Source organism: Anser brachyrhynchus (assembly GCF_964034855.1).
Source record: "Anser brachyrhynchus genome assembly, chromosome: 2".
Classification (NCBI taxonomy): domain Eukaryota; kingdom Metazoa; phylum Chordata; class Aves; order Anseriformes; family Anatidae; genus Anser; species Anser brachyrhynchus.
The window spans coordinates 15,893,780-15,910,189 of NC_137695.1; the positions used below are offsets into that span (position 1 = coordinate 15,893,780).

Here is a 16,410-nt window from a genome sequence, read left to right on the forward strand (position 1 = left end):
AAGGAGGAGTAGGATGGGGCAGTTCTTTTCAGTGACTTTCCGTTCTAGGGCTAGGTCAAAGGGGCTGTTGTAAACACCATCTCAGTTTTAGAAGGGATTAATTCTGTACAGCATTTCTCAATCAAGCTTTAAACCCGTGAAAACACGGCTGATGTATAGAGGTGTCAGTCTGCAGGAAGTGCAAATGGTAGTCCAAAAGTGTGAGCTGCTTATTCATTTCTAGTTTTATAAGTTTAGTTAGAGTGGTCTGTGGGGATGTGGGTAAGCAGGCTCTGTGGTTATTGCCTCAAAAAGGTGGCTTCTGCACAACAACTCAGTTCTTGCTGGGTGTCTGACCTGTGCATACTTCCCCTGCATTCCGAAGTGTGGGTATTTGTGAGTATAAAGCTTTGCAGCAAGGCCCAACTCAATACACCATGCAGGCACATGCCTCGTAGTTTTTTTTCCTTTGCTTGGCATTGGCCTGATGGATGCTGGAGCCCAGGGTGAGGTGAGGAGCTGCTTGACAGACTGGGACAATGCTGCAATGGTTGAGCATCTTAACCACTGACACTTAATTTCAAAGGAATTAATGCTTCCACAATGCTTATCTTTTTTTCTTGATCCCATTTGCCTGGTTAATTTTCTACACAGATGCTGTTGCTGTTCTAATTTAAAGAAAAAAACCTGCAAAAGGCTTTAGTAATATGGAGGAGTAAATTTTATTTCTAAATATGTGGTGATGAGCAGAATACAAAGGTATTGATACTTGATTTGCAAATTTAAAATTAGTCTTGCTGCAGAGAAGTAATCCGTTTCTACTGTTGTCACTTGATGATTCTCTTATTTCAAATTAGAAGCTTCAGAGACGTACATAAAAGCTGGATTGTTTTTTTTCATACTGAAAAAAAGTCTATTTAGACATTACTATTTGATGAGGCACTTAGTGAAAAATCTTGGAAAGCAACTAGTTCAAGCATTCAAGGTTATGCCCATGTTTGTCTTCCTAAAATATTTAACAAAAATAGATTAGGGTTAGCAAACATACAGAAATAATTTTAAAATCAGCTTTTCAGCAGCACGCCATTTGCAGCCTTTTAAAAAGGATCCAGGTTGTGATTTAGTTGTTAAATACAGACAGATTTCAGTTCTTGGCAAGCTTACCTTTTGAATTTTTTGAGCTGCTTTTTTCAGGGGGAAAATAACTTTTTCAAGGATTCTGGGATATTTTTCAAGGATTTAATTAAAAGGGGAACAACAAGTGTAATAGGAAAATATGTAAATGTTGCGCAAAAAGCTTCTTTTTTTTCCCTTGTAACAATGGGTTATTTTCTGTTCCCATATTCTGTGGTTGAATACCGACACAGGATTTAGTTCCTGTTCCGCCAGGGGTTTACATGGGCTCCTTTTTGACGGTCTGGTGTAGCTGGGCGTTACTGGTTTTGCTTATTCCCTTAACATACAAGTCGGCAGCACGGCAATCCGGAGCGCTGAGCGGTGACCCACAGGGCAAGCGGGTTTGACACCGCCACGAGCAGGTTGCGGCAGGGGCTGGGAGGAGGTTCGCAGTCCAAGCAAGCATCCACACCAGCAAATCTTTCCTGAAGTCGTTCCAGTACTCACAGATGGAAAAGCCATTCAGCGGTGGAGGTGAAGGAAGTGAGCCGGAGCACGTGGGAGGGCAGGCGAGCGGCTGAGGAGAGGCACCGCCGCGGCCTTATATGGGAAAGGGAAAGGACATTTTCCTCGTTAACTTCACGGGGAATCGGTGCCCAGAGCTGCATTCATCATGTGGATGCATTTCCACAGGAACGTTTCTTTTCCAAATCGTCTTAGTCATAGTTTTAGCACTGTGTCACATCTTTGCTGGCTTATTTATATAGTCTGCATGGGCTCGCTGTGCATCCACTGCTAGTCTGCCCTAAAAAGGTGAACTGTTTATAATCTTGGCCAACAGAAAAGACAGTACTAAACTGATGCCAGCAGCTTGGTTTGCTCTTACTGAAAAGACCACCCCGTTTCTGGGCTGTACTTAAAGCAAAACTTAAAGCAGAGGAGCAGTATATCCCTTCATCCGGAGGGGGCAAGGTTTGCTAAACACAACATGGCTTCCGTGAAGCCAGGCCAGAAGGAAGCTCAGCGGCCCAGTGAGGCCTTCCCCTCCAGGCTGCTCGTGTCCCTCTGACTGCTGTCTCTCGCCAACCTCACACCCTTTCTCTCTCCTCGGCTCTTTTTTGAATCACACTTACCCTCTCAGCAAGGCTTGCGGTCACACACGTTTGATTTAGAAGGGGCTTGCTTAGACAGCCCGTTAAACACTGGGTGTTCATGAAGTAGTTCTGAGAATGAAGGAGCAACACCTCTGCAGGGATGGCCAGAGGGAGAAACCGGAGTTAGCTGTGCAATGAATAATGTTCAAAAGTTGGGTTGGGTATAGTTCACAGTTCAGTTTTTCTATTTTTTGTTTTGTTGTGTTTCCTTTTTTTTTTTTACCAAAAGTTTCTTATGTGCCTATACACACCATCTAGCAGAGTTATCCCACACCAAATTCTCTCAATTCTCCTACGTCTAAACTTCCCCCGCCCTCTGGCTGCAGGATCCACTGAAGGCAAAAGTGGGCCAAAATGATTTGTCATAAAAATATGAGACATCTAATATTATTGTTGGATAAAATATATTAACATAGGGTTGGCTCCTGTTTGAAACCTTCTCCACCAGATTTTAGAGCAGCTGTCCCGTCTAAGTTAGGCCTGGATATGCAAAGTTACAATTATGAATGGCCCTAAGTCAGTGTGGGAAAACCAAAACTCAACTGCTGTGCTAATTTAAGCACTGCTCTCTTTGCTGCTAATTTATATGAATAAGGGTACATCTTCCAGAAAATGGCAGGTTCATTTTAAAAGATTCTCTTGGCTAAATTGCAAGATAGCTTTTAGAACAAAAGCTTGTTATGAATCCTGATATTTTTAGGATGCCTGGAAAGGCCGTAGTTAGCAGTAACATTTTAGGGCTACAAAGGAAATTGGTGGCCAGGGTCCAGGTTCTCATTCTATAATGAATAATAGAGAAATGGAATTTAAAATAACACCAAAATTCCGAAGTTGTATAAGGTCTGTGAAAACTGATTTCAGATGACTGTCTACTATTAGAGGAGAAGAAAATTTGGCAAAAAAAAATGGTCTGGTTGAAACCTGTTTTTAGTCAATGGTCCTAACTCTGGAGTAATAAGTGAAGTCTCTACTGATTATGGAAAGTTACAGTTCAGAGACCAGTTTGGTCAGTGATCAGTTGTGGTTTACAAGCATTCAAATCTCATCTCATAAAACTTACAAAGTTTGTGTGTGTTTATTTTGGGGAGGGCAGGTTTTCATTAAGATTCGTAGCTTTGGAAAAAGGGTAAAGAGTTTTTTCATTAATAAGAATGGTACTCCTTAATTATCCTTATCCCTGAAGAAGAAGAAGAAAAAAAGGCTGAATTTATATCAAGGATGCTTTAGGTTACATATTTTGAGAGGAAATTTCTAGTTTGGAGTATAAGGTGCCAAGTTAGGCTGTAAAATACCCTTTGAAGATTTCTAGGAAAAGATTCTGGAAAGGGCCTTGAAGTTTTTCGTACCTTAAAGCAGAGGCTTGAATAGAGAAGCTCCATTTCTCTCATATCTCTCGGGTATCTTTATTTTGAAGTCTTTCTCTGATAACATTCAGAGCATAAATATTTTTGGATGGGATGTTAATAGGCTGGGGTTTTTTGGTTTTGTTTTTTGCCCTGACTGAACAGCATTTCCAAATTTCTTGTATCTTGAGAGTTTATCTAACAAGAGTGTTTCAAAAGAATTTAAGTAGCAGCTGCCCTGTTTGATGTCTTATAAATGCAGAGTTTGGTTCATAAATAACGGTTGTATTAGATGAAAATTCATCTGTCTGTCCAATTGGTGTGGATAGGAACATCTGGTTTGAGTCTACTCTGTTCCTGTCCCCTCTGAAACAGTTACATGTGTGTACTTTTCATGCAACTTTATTTTTGTTTACTAGTCACAATAAATCATACAATCTGGTTGTCTTGTTTTGTATTTCAGATTAATTTAAAATTTCTCACGTGGGCTGGCATCCTCTGTTGCTTGATATGGAGCGGGTTTGCTCAGCAAGGTAAATCATTTGATTTCACTGCACTACTTTAATATTGCTTTAAAACTGTATATATTTAGCAGTTGTTTGTGCCAATAAATGGATTGGTTAGATGAGTGCTCATAGCAAGATGTTGCTCATATCTCTTAGTCATAACATGTAGAACTTGGTTTACAGGGCCAGTATGAAACAAATTAAAATTGCGTTATTGTCAGCACGTCTTTATAAATGAAGTGACCTATCTGTGTTCTTTCATAGGTGGAAGTGACTGCATAAAAGCTAATGCAAAATCATGTGGTGAATGTATACAAGCAGGACCAAACTGTGGTTGGTGTAAAAAAACAGTAAGTATTGCACAGTTCCTTTTATTTTTTTCCCTTGGTTTCAAATTTAAATAAATATTTAAATGTATAGAAATGTCCGTTTTCATTAACAATAATATCCTGTAGCTCTTCAATTGGATACCTATTAGTACATAAAAATTTAGTACCATGATTTTCCTGACGTCCTGATTTGAGTAGATCTTTTCACAACGTGTTTACTTTTCCTTTTCTAAAAGTTAAATGTATATAGGACCCTACAAGCTGTATCATAGCTATTTTAAATCCTTCCAGCATGGAGGCTGTCTAGGTATGTTTAATTATATTCTTTTAGTGACATTGGAGTAAGAGGTATATTTAGACGTAGGTGGAGCAGAGGAAGAGAGTGAAGGTCTGCTTTTAAAGGAAATTATGTTCAAATTTTAGTATTCTGTTGTTGGTAGACTTGGGGGTGGGAGACTGGTTTGTAGGGGTGGGTTTTTTGTTTTAGTATGAACCTTCAAAAGAAAGCTTGCTTGTGTAATTAAAAATTAAATCTTAAATTATGTGCTGCATGTGCTAAAGTTGAGTTGAAGTGTCTTCAGGTTAGAAACAGAAGGAAAGGTTCTTTAGAGCTCTTTTTTGGTTTGTTAATGAAAACTGGGAAACTTTCCTGTTTCCTGCTGTAAGATGATACTGTGTACTTAATTCCGTGCAGTACCAACTTACTGTCCCTTGGATCAGCTTGTAAGCTTTAAACTTTTCTAGTAAACTGACTTGACTTTAAAATTTGGCTATCAGATTCATTTGGCCAAATTTTATTTATTTGGTCTTAGTCAGCTTCCTGTCAAGAACTGACAAACTGTAAGATATACTTACTTACATGTATATCCTGGGGGGAGGGAAAAATCAGAATTGCCAAGCTCCTCAATTAGAAACCTTGTTTACTTATATTTGAGCTTAGAGCTGTTTTGAAGATTTGAGGTAATAGTAAGTTGTGTTCAGAGCAAAGTAACTTTTTTTTTGCTGCTAATGGATCTTACTTTTGGATTGTTGTCCATCTTCCCCTGCTCTGTCAGCATATTGCCATTGTTTTGTTGTGGAGTACCAAGGTACTCTTACATAATCTCTAATTAAAGCCTTTCAAAAAGAAAAAAAGGAGGGTAATTGGAAAGTAGACTGTACAAATAAGTTCACATAATTGACAACTGCATGAAGATGTGAGCCTTTCCCATCTGCTGTCACTTGTAGAGTAGCTGATTTAAAAGGATGCCCTGCTTCTGTTAGAGGTGACATTGGATATATATTTTTTACTTTCATCTTGCTTATACACAGATTATATACATAAATGCAAACTCTTGGATTAAATTATAGCCACTGTTTCATTGAGTAAAATTTAACATATTTCAGAACTGTGTTTTATTACTGGAATTTTTTTATAAGGATGGAGTCATTGTAAAAAAGTGTTATTGTGTGTAGAGTATAGCACATTGCAGATAGCTGTAAATTTGATATTTGTTCACCCCTGTTTTCCAGGACTTCTTGCAAGAAGGAGAACCAACGTCTGCCCGATGTGATGACTTGGCAGCACTGAGAAGTAAAGGCTGTCCTATGGAAGATATAGAAAATCCTAGAGGTAGCAAACAGGTGCTTGAAGATAGAGAAGTAACAAACCGTAAAATAGGTGCTGCAGAGAAGCTGAAACCAGAGGCCATTACACAGATCCAGCCACAAAAATTAGTACTGAAACTAAGAGTCGGTAAGGACAGTTTCATTCTAGTCTTCATATGATTTTTCCGTCACCACCACAAGTGCATTTTATGTTTTGAAAGTATAATCATTTTGTTTCTGAAACTGCTATTGTTCCGATAATCTGAATAATAGCAGAACTATTCAGGTTAACCCCAGGTGTTTAGGTAATTCAAATACTGTCAGATTTTTAGAAAAGATTAGATACAGGTTTTTATCACTTGTTCCAGATATAATTTCTGAGAAAATAGATAAAGCTCATAAAAATGTCAGAATGATTCAGATATGTCACAAAAATTAAATTGTTCTGTTTTCAGTATTTTACAGTTGATTTTCTGCAGTGTGACTTCTTGTAACAAAAGTAGAGGAGCATGCAAAAACCTAGAGAAGTTATGAGAACACTTGCTATTCCTTGAAGTACTCCTGTTACGCAAAGTCTGCGCCAAATGGTTTCGTAATACGTGGCAAGATTTTCAGTTTGCTATATAAAAGTTTCCAGAGGGTAAAGAAGTGGATATGAGACTGCATTAATGAAAACAAAGCAGTTGTGTACCATTTCAAACCCATAAAGAGATATTTGATTAAAATGGGGGTGGGGGAAAAATTCTGGTAGTTCACACAATACTTGAACATAATGGAAACAGACCTTAAGGAGAGTTCCTAGGTGCTGCAACCAGGTCCGAAAATATATTGTATTTACCTGGAATAAGAGCCTGTACTTGGAGGCAGCTGCTTGTTGGGGACTGCATCAATAAATGCAACGTGTTCCGAGGCTGCTTAGCACAGGGAGGAAAGGGAAGAGAAGGAAAGGAATTAAAATTATTTTACAATTTTGGTATTAGCCCTGTTTAGTTCTAGTGACCCTTTCAACTTCAAGAGACGAAATAATAGTCTGCTGACACAAGTTTGATCAGCAGAGCATACAAGGGACCTGGGCAACCAAAACCTATTAACCCAAAAGATCATTGTTCAGTTTATGAGCACTTCTTTTGGTCACAAGGTCTCTGATTAGGGTTTGTGTGCATACAGAGGGGAATGTTTGCTTTCTGTGCAGGCTCTTTTAAACAGTAGCTAAGGAAAATCTAAAGCTTTTATTTGTTTTAAATAAAACATGCTGCATAGCTGCCTGATCCATACACTCATTCCCTTTGCCCATCTTATGCTTTCCCCAGCTTGTTAATTTTCCTCATATTAAGCAAATATTTGCTAATTATTAAACAGACTTAATCAGCAGCAATATCACCATTTCACTTTAGTGACTAAAAGCTGGGATGGAGGAAAAAACTTTCAATTCCATTCCTTATTTCATAAACAATAGGCAAAAGAATTATTTTCCATTTAACTTGGGGGTAGTTCTTGTGCACTGTCTTTCAACATCAGAGTGAAACTACATGCTTTTGTTGGCTAAGCACAGGGTCTTGGCTTACATTTGCAACAGACAGTAACCAATTATCTCAACTACTGTTTCTGTGCTCGGCCTAAATTTGATGCAAAGTAACTTGAAATAATCTATCCAGAACTGATTTTTCTTTTATAAACCTATTTAAAGAGTGTTTTTCCGAAACTAGACCCTTAGGATTTCTTCAGTCATCTTGGATGCAAATAGATATTGAAAATTTATGCTATTAGATCTTTCAGGAACTTTGTTAAAATTATTGCAAGCATCAAGATTTAAAATTGCACCAACTAAGAGAGGCTTGGTTTTAGCAGGACACTATTTTCCATGGGGAAATGAAATGCATTAGACGTGTAAAGTTGGGCATCTGAAATAAATACTCCTTCAAAATTCTTTCATCATAATTTAATGTTAACCATTTCAATTAGCAGGAGAAAAAAACCTCACCACTAGCTCAAAACCTTCATCGTCAATATCTCAAAGACTTTACTTAAAAAGACATTTTTCTTGCCAGTGTAGTTATTGTGGAATTTTTAATGGTTTCTGTTTGTTGTTTAATCTCTGAAACAGGGGAACCGCAAACATTTTCATTAAAATTTAAGAGAGCTGAAGATTACCCCATTGACCTTTACTATCTTATGGACCTCTCCTATTCTATGAAAGATGACTTAGAGAATGTGAAAAGTCTGGGAACAGCTCTGATGCAAGAAATGCAAAAAATAACTTCAGACTTTCGAATTGGTAAGAAAGATTTACTTATTCAAAAAAAGTTTCCTTCCTGATGTTTTTCACATCATTAAAGTGAAAATCACATCATATGAAGAATAATTTTTTTTTTAAAACTAGCAGTATTATGGCAAACATGCTAGCACATAAAACCTACTGAGGAATATGAGAATAGTTGTAATGGAGAAGGTAGAATGTAAACAAATATGAGAGCTATTTTTTAACATCAGATCAACTATAATGAATTTGTATTCTATTGCATCGCGATATAAATAATAGAATTCCATTCTTCGACTTACAGGGTTTTTCTCATTCTCTCCTAGGGTTTGGCTCTTTTGTGGAGAAAACTGTGATGCCATATATAAGTACAACACCAGCCAAACTCAGAAATCCTTGTACAGGTGACCAGAACTGTACAAGTCCATTTAGCTATAAAAATGTGCTCAGTCTTACCAGTGAAGGAAATAGATTTAATGAACTTGTAGGTAAACAGCACATTTCTGGGAATTTGGATTCTCCTGAAGGTGGATTTGATGCAATAATGCAGGTTGCAGTTTGTGGGGTAAGTGTGTGTTGGTTTTCTGAGATAAAATTGTTCTAACTAATACTTTATTAGATGAAATTGTTTTAATACAGCCTTAATGTTTTATGGTGCCTGATGTTTCAACTTGTTATGCTTGTGCTAGCAAGATAAGGTAAACTAGGCTGCATGAATACATTGATTTGTTTTGTGGAGACCTCTAGTGAGTGAATGAAGCCAGCAAATGTGAAGGTGCTGATCACAGGCTGTGTTCACGTCAGATAGATGAGTTCTAAAGATGATGTTTTTAGAGGTTGCTGCAAAAGAAGAGTCAAATTCTGCTCAGAGGTGCAGGGAATTCTAAACAGGCAATTGTTATCCAGTGATTTCAAAGAGTCATTATGGTTTTTCTAGCTCATGTTTCAGAATAGCTTGGTGAATGTTGATTTCTACTAGCTTCTCAGACAGAAGTAGATCAAAAACAGATTTTTGTTTATTTTTGGAGAGCTGATGTATATCGCTTCATTATTCTTTGATGTTTCTGGTCTGACACAGTTCTATGCACCTGTGCAATATAGACTCCAAAAATGATATCCTACTTTACTGCTTTGTTACTCTATTAATATATTGTTAATCAATGAAGTAAGGACTTTCTGTAACTATATGGAGTCTTATTTTAAAAGTGCAGAAGGAAAGTTTATTGCCTTTGGTGAAAATCTTACAGATAATATTTTAGAGGCGACATTTAATTAAATATAAGTGCTTTTAAGATTTGAGTGAATTACAATTTCCAGGACGATGCTTTTGTTATATGGCTTCTCCTACATCTGTCTGCCTTATCATGTATTTACCTCTTCATTGTTGGTCCACATTAATATAAAATAAAGTGGTGCAGAATACTGAAATATTTTTTTTTTTATTTCCTAAGGATCAAATTGGATGGAGAAATGTTACAAGACTATTAGTGTTTTCCACGGATGCTGGATTTCACTTTGCAGGAGACGGTAAACTTGGTGGAATTGTTTTACCAAATGATGGGAAATGTCATCTGGAAAATAATATGTACACAATGAGCCACTATTACGTAAGTCTTTGCATTTTCTTCTAGGGAAATTTATATTTTCTGGTGTTTAAGTTCAAAAAAGTCAATTGAGTAAACTGGCACAGTTTCAGAATTCTACATCTTCTAAACTTTACCCGTTTGCCTATGTATTAAATCAAGTGACTTTTGCTTAAGTAAAGCAAAACTGCAAGAATTAATCCAGTCTTAATTGGAAAACTTCAAGAAGTGGTAACTTTGACACTATGATTTGTGGTAGTTAATAACTGCTTGTTCACTGGCAAACTGTGGTGCTCTGTCCTATTATTTTATTATTTCTTTAGTCTGCTTGTTTAGAAGTAGTTCTACTACCGTCCAGTTATTTCTAACGTCATACCTAGTTGTGTTTTCTTTGGGACCCAGATGATAGAACTGCCTGTAATTAGTCTCCGTTCATGAGTATTTTACTTTTTATATTTTATTTTTTATTTTATTTTATGTCTGTTAGCCATTGTGAATCATTTTATCATGAACTCTCACTGTATACTTGTAATTTTTAAATCAATTTTGCACTGATTTGTAACTGAAATGGGATAGAACTCTGACTGCTTAAAATCTTATGATGCAAAATTTATGATAAAAATATGTTTAACAACATTGTCACCGTGTCTTATTTAAGCAGATGAAAAGTGAAATGAAAAACACTTACTTAATAGGGTGAACACAATAAGCTTTACAAAGTTTGCATGTTTGTATTCCTAATTGAGAGTGCTTGTTCAATGACAACCTACAATTAATTCAATTTTATTTAATCTTTTCTTTATGAAACTGGGCAAAAGCTAGTGGTTTTCACAGAGATGTCATATGGAAAACTATCAAAGATAATTTTCTGAGAACATTGAGATTAGGAATTTAACTTGGAGGATTTAAATGTCGGGGAATAGGATAACATTCTTGTTGTCCCTTCAAAGATCACCTATCTTCATGGGGCATATATGGAATCTTTTCAAGGATTGTTTGTTTGAGGGATTGTTTTTTCTTTAGAGTTGTAACATAAGCTGGCTAGTTAGAAGTCTTATGAATGTTTCTAGAAGTAATTTGTATTTCTACTGTCAAAATGTTTCTGATTTTCTACTTTGTGTATTAACTTTGAACTGCATTTTATGCTTGATGTTTTTTAATAGGATTACCCCTCTATTGCTCATCTGGTACAGAAGCTTAGTGAGAACAATATTCAGACAATTTTTGCTGTTACTGAAGAGTTTCAGGCAGTTTATAAGGTAAAGATAAGTAACATATTTCTGGTCTCTACTTTTTTCTCTTTAACCCATTAGAGACTTCAGGTTTGGACTGAATTAATTAAAGTTGCTTAATTTGAAATTAAAACAAGTATGGATGGAAGTGATCACAGTAGTATTTTGCTATTTATGTTTTTGTTAATAAACCTTTTTTTTAAGTCATTCAAAGCGATACTGAACATGTTAGTAATTTCCAAGGAGAAAACAGTTCTCATACTTCCTTAGTAAATAATCCTCCTTGTGTCTTTTTATACCTTTATAGATGTAAGGCAGTGGAGAACATACTTACAATGCTACTTTTTATGAACGTTTTTACAACAAAATAGCTTAGGAGAGTGTAGACACCTATGAAAGAACATATTTTGTCCTTTTTGCTCTATTTATATTCATGATGGTTAAAATTGAATGTTGGATGTGATTATGAAATAAGAAATTACTATGTAAAAGAGATGCTTATTTTTCCTCATTTTAATGCAACAAGGTATAATTTGTTCTTTTATCTGTATTCAAATTGTAAGGTTTTTTTCCACTAGAAATCATCTTTTTTACATTTATCCCTAGAAGTCTTGTGCTTCTTTTTTAAGATCTTGAAGATGTGTGTGGTAAATTTGTGCAAGAGAACATCTTTTATTCTATTCTGTTTTATTGTTACCATAAAATCAATGTCTTAATTGACAAATTTAAAGTGAAAATGCAGAAGAGAAAGATGGATATTTCTTTTTTATTCCAGTATTCCTTTGTATAACCTCAAAAATCATGAAGAATGCTGGCAACACTTCAACTTTATTTTTTGAAGTACTTGATCTTGACTGGTTAATCCAGTAAAGCATTATAACACCATACAGGTATTTACACTACAATGTATACTTGATTTGTTAGTCAGGCTGTAACTTCCCTTTTACTTTTGTAAATATTGACAGGAACTGAAAAATCTGATACCAAAATCAGCAGTGGGAACGTTGTCTTCAAACTCCAGCAATGTGATTCAGCTGATCATTGATGCATACAATGTGAGTTCAGATTTTGTTTGTATAGTATTTGTTTTTCTTGCTTCTAATTTACTATGATTTTTTCCAAGGTAGATTTTAAATTTTTCTACAAAATAGGAAGTTTGTATTCTAAACTGTAACTGTACAGCCAGTGCACTAAAACCACATCAGACTTTCAGGCACTGTGATCGGAGCTTAGATGACTAGAAAGATACACGCTTACGGTCTCTTAACCTCTTTACTTCTTCCTTCTAATTTTATCATCTATGTTTTCCCTTTAAACAAACAAACATAACCCTTCCTTTAGGACCTTTGGCTCTTTGCCTTATTTCAACATGGAAAAGGAGCGGGCCATTTTTCAACCTGGAAAATGTCTCTGTCAACCTCAGTGGTTTTTTCATTTGGCTCCAAAATATTTTCTTCATAGCTGTTGTGTAAATGAGAACCATTCCCCCTTTGGAGTACATAGAACAAGTGTCTGCCAACGTCCATGCGTAGCAGGGCTCAGGTGTGAGAAGGGGTCACCATGCGTGAGGATGGGCAGCCCTGAGGCTGTCTGTCTCAGCACACTGGAACTGCCCAGCCCAGAAACCTGGAAGGCTGGGGCAAAGTGTCCCAGTCTGCTGGGCACGGGCAGACGCTGCAGCATTTCCCTCTGCTTAAAACATACCTGAGGGAGAAGAGCGTACTTGGACCTTGTTGTGTTAAGAGCCAGAGGCCACTTGTGCTTCCCCTTGAGAGCCACTGGGCACAACACGAGGTCGGACTGGGAGCAGGTCCCAAAGCCTCTTTTGCTTGTTCTTCTGCATGTCTTGCATTTCCTGGCATATCTCTGCATCAGTAGGAGTGAGGGAGAGTTCATCAAAATGCTTTTGCAACTCCATTCTGAGTTAGCTAATAGCAATTGTTTTAGTCCCTTTCTTCAGAGGTTATCCTGGAAAACAGTAAGCTACCAAAAGGAGTGGCAATCAGTTACAAGTCTTACTGCAAGAATGGAGTGAATGACACACAAGAAGATGGAAGGAAATGTTCTAACATTTCAATAGGAGATGAGGTAACTTCCAATACGCGTGCTACTCTGAAATTTCATTGAAAGTGTCCAATATTTATTGTTTTTTATAAATATTACTAAGTTTCTTTTAATAATATAGCACTCCATTTATTTTTGTTTTCAGGTTAGATTTGAGATTAATGTAACAGCTAACGAATGTCCAAAGAAAGGACAAAATGAAACAATTAAAATTAAACCACTGGGATTCACTGAAGAAGTGGAAATTAATCTCCAGTTCATCTGTGAATGTCAGTGTCAAAGCGAAGGAGAACCTAATAGTCCAGCCTGCCACGAAGGGAATGGAACATTTGAATGTGGCGCATGCAGGTAAATATATAGACCTTATTTATTTTTGCAAATGGGAAATATGAGCTATATTTGGTTTACTTAATTAAGGTTTATTTGATTTTAATAATTTTTGAATGAAGGAACAAGAATTATTGTTATAACCCTATTTCTTTTAGGACATCTTGACATACTGTCATATATCTGCAAATAATCCTTGTGCTGGAATTCATAATATCGATCATTATATTGGAGCTATTGCACACATCGGAATTAGAATGTGGCCTTGGGTTAGTCCTTTAAAAGATGTAGGCTTTAATGCTTTTTTTGTTCCCATATTTAATTTTAAGGGCTATCTATTGTAGCGGAATTATAGGAGAAAATGGGATTAACTTGTGATATTTTTGCAAATATTAGTACTTATCTAATTTTGTCTTTCTAATGTGAATTCTGCTGATTTCAAGAAATTCAAAGTCCTCCTAGGTTTTGATAGGAGCTCCTACCTAGGTTGGCACCAATTATTTCATAGAAGGGAAGAGTAAAGTAGTTGTTCTTTTGCGACTTTTATTTTGGATGACTTTTTCTCCCTCAGTCTCTTCCCCATATGTTATTTTTAACCTTTTAGGGTCTTATTAAAATATTTCTTCTAATTACATGCATCTATAAATCTTTATGTGTAATCTTTTATATACTTATGCCTTTGAAATTTCCATTATTGCCAATCATAGTTATTAGATCAGATGTAGATCTCTCATAACACATTTGAAAATCAAGTAAAATGATACTGGATTTTCTGGATTTACACACCACTAGGAGAGTAGTTGAAGATTGGCCTCTAGTACGTCAAGGTTTAAGGCTTTTTTTCCCAAGAAACCTACAGCAAAAATGAAAACAGTCTCTTCTTGGAAACCCTTGAGACAAGAATGCAAAGACCAGAACAAAATTAAGTAGTTCCCAAGGAAAACAAGATCCAGGACTTCAGAAAACAGTACTAGTTCCTGCTCAGTGAACTGTAGCTGAAATAAGAGTTATAAGTCTTTTTCCTCATACTTCAATATGCAATTATTTATGTGACTGAAAATAAAGGAGAAGTTACTGACTTCAAGTTCATAGGACTTCTGGTGTAGGACTGACTAACATCGTTGTGGTGAAGCTGATGACTGTAGAGAACTGAGTGTTTGAAAGAATGACATATGGCTCTTAACTCCTTAATACTCAGTAAATTGAAGAATAACTGCTTCAGACAATAAACACTGAATAAATTGCTTCATTTTGAAGACATTTTTTGGTGTTTCCTTTAAATAATGAACCATTAAACTTGGTATCCCTGTTATTAGTGTCCCCATAATTTCACACAGGATAACAGACCTGTGGATAAGAACAGCCTTTTGCTTTTGGAGCAAGAGCAGTTTCATGATGGAAGCATCATCTCTGAATGACAGGTGACAACAGCTTGCCAATTGCTGAACAAGAACAAACTCCATTTCTTCATCATTGCTTTATTCTTCATAAGTGCTGAGCCCCAAAGATCTCAGCTGAATTTGCTGGTGCTCAGCAACTCTGAAGATCAGCTACTCCCCTGACTAGTTGCTGCTGTTTGTGGGAAATTCTTTCATTGAAAGTTAACAGCAGCTACAGTGAACAGTCACTGTCACTTAAAAGTAATTACGGTTCTGTCACATTGGAGAGGAATTAATAGTGGTTATGTGGCAATCTAGTTAGAGGTGGTGACAACAGTTTCTCACCTGGAAAAAGTAATCAGGATAGGAGCATCTTAGTTGAGTTACCTCCAGCAGCTTCGAGAGCTGTTAAGTAGCTAGAAATCCTATTTTAAATTGAACCTGGAACATTCATTGAGATAAGTCACTATTACTCCTGTTCTCTGTGCTATTTTTGCAGTCTTTTTATTGTATATGTTTTAATTAATTAGGTTTAAATTTTCAGTCGTGTTCTTACCTTGCAGATGTAATGAAGGACGAATTGGAAGACTTTGTGAATGTAGTACAGATGAAGTAAATAGTGAGGATATGGACGCTTACTGCAGGAGGGAGAACAGTACAGAAATATGTAGTAACAATGGAGAATGCATTTGTGGACAATGTGTATGCAAGAAAAGAGAAAACACCAACGAAGTGTATTCTGGCAAATATTGTGAATGTGATAACTTCAACTGTGATCGATCAAATGGTTTGATTTGTGGAGGTGAGAAGTGACTTCAGACTTCTTTATAGACAAAACTGGTGAATAGTTTACAAGTCTATCAACTGTACCCATTAAAGCAGTGATACTTAGCTTAAAAATACATATCTACTTGATGAGATGAGAAAATACACAGAGTAACAGTGACTGAAAACACTTTTTATTAATAAAACAGCTCTTCGTGATCCTGAACATAGGGTGTGTTAATACATGTTCCAGCCTTCCTTGATTCAGAGCTAAAAGAAGGATATAAACTGAACTTGACTTCTGCTGTTTATTACAGAATTGCCCTCAGGTATTATAGTAAAGAATGCTGAGACAACTGTCATGAGATTATAAAGTTATTCTGGCTCAGTGTAACCACTGCGTCAATAAAAAAAGATAATGACCTCAGTTTACTTGTAATAGTGTTTGAGCTTGTGCTTGACAACATACCAGTGAGATGCTATCTTGAGACTATTTTGAAAGGTGAGTGAAGCTTAGAATGTGCTACACCCAGAAAGATGCTTTAAGTACGTGAAACAAGACTCTAAATGGCACTTTATTCTGAAATTAAAAGCAATTTAGAAAATCGTCTAGCAGCGAGTGTCTAACTTAATTTTGCTGCATATATTTTTGTCCTGTAACTTCCTTAGGCTTCTTCATACATGGAAGTAGCTGGTAGGAGTGTAACTACTACCTCAGTTTTGACTGCGATCCAAAAAATGAAACAGAGAAGGCGCTAAGCTTTAACTGAATTAAGAGAATACCTAATC

At 36.4% G+C, this 16,410-nt stretch overlaps 1 protein-coding gene across 3 annotated transcripts in view; it reads left to right on the plus strand.

Annotated features, from left to right (window-relative positions):
* ITGB1 (integrin subunit beta 1) overlaps positions 1-16,410 on the plus strand; it is a 44,700-nt gene that overhangs the window by 15,901 nt on the left and 12,389 nt on the right. For 2 of the 3 annotated variants that reach the window (XM_080581459.1, XM_080581461.1), the window contains exons 2-12: positions 4,056-4,125; positions 4,363-4,448; positions 5,940-6,162; positions 8,119-8,289; positions 8,598-8,836; positions 9,723-9,878; positions 11,018-11,113; positions 12,052-12,141; positions 13,034-13,174; positions 13,296-13,498; positions 15,420-15,658. In XM_080581459.1, coding sequence (XP_080437585.1) covers positions 4,056-4,125; positions 4,363-4,448; positions 5,940-6,162; positions 8,119-8,289; positions 8,598-8,836; positions 9,723-9,878; positions 11,018-11,113; positions 12,052-12,141; positions 13,034-13,174; positions 13,296-13,498; positions 15,420-15,658 — 1,714 coding nt within the window. Of the gene's footprint in view, positions 1-4,055; positions 4,126-4,362; positions 4,463-5,939; positions 6,163-8,118; positions 8,290-8,597; positions 8,837-9,722; positions 9,879-11,017; positions 11,114-12,051; positions 12,142-13,033; positions 13,175-13,295; positions 13,499-15,419; positions 15,659-16,410 lie in introns of those variants that run through there. The other variant, XM_080581460.1, reaches the window with a different exon arrangement.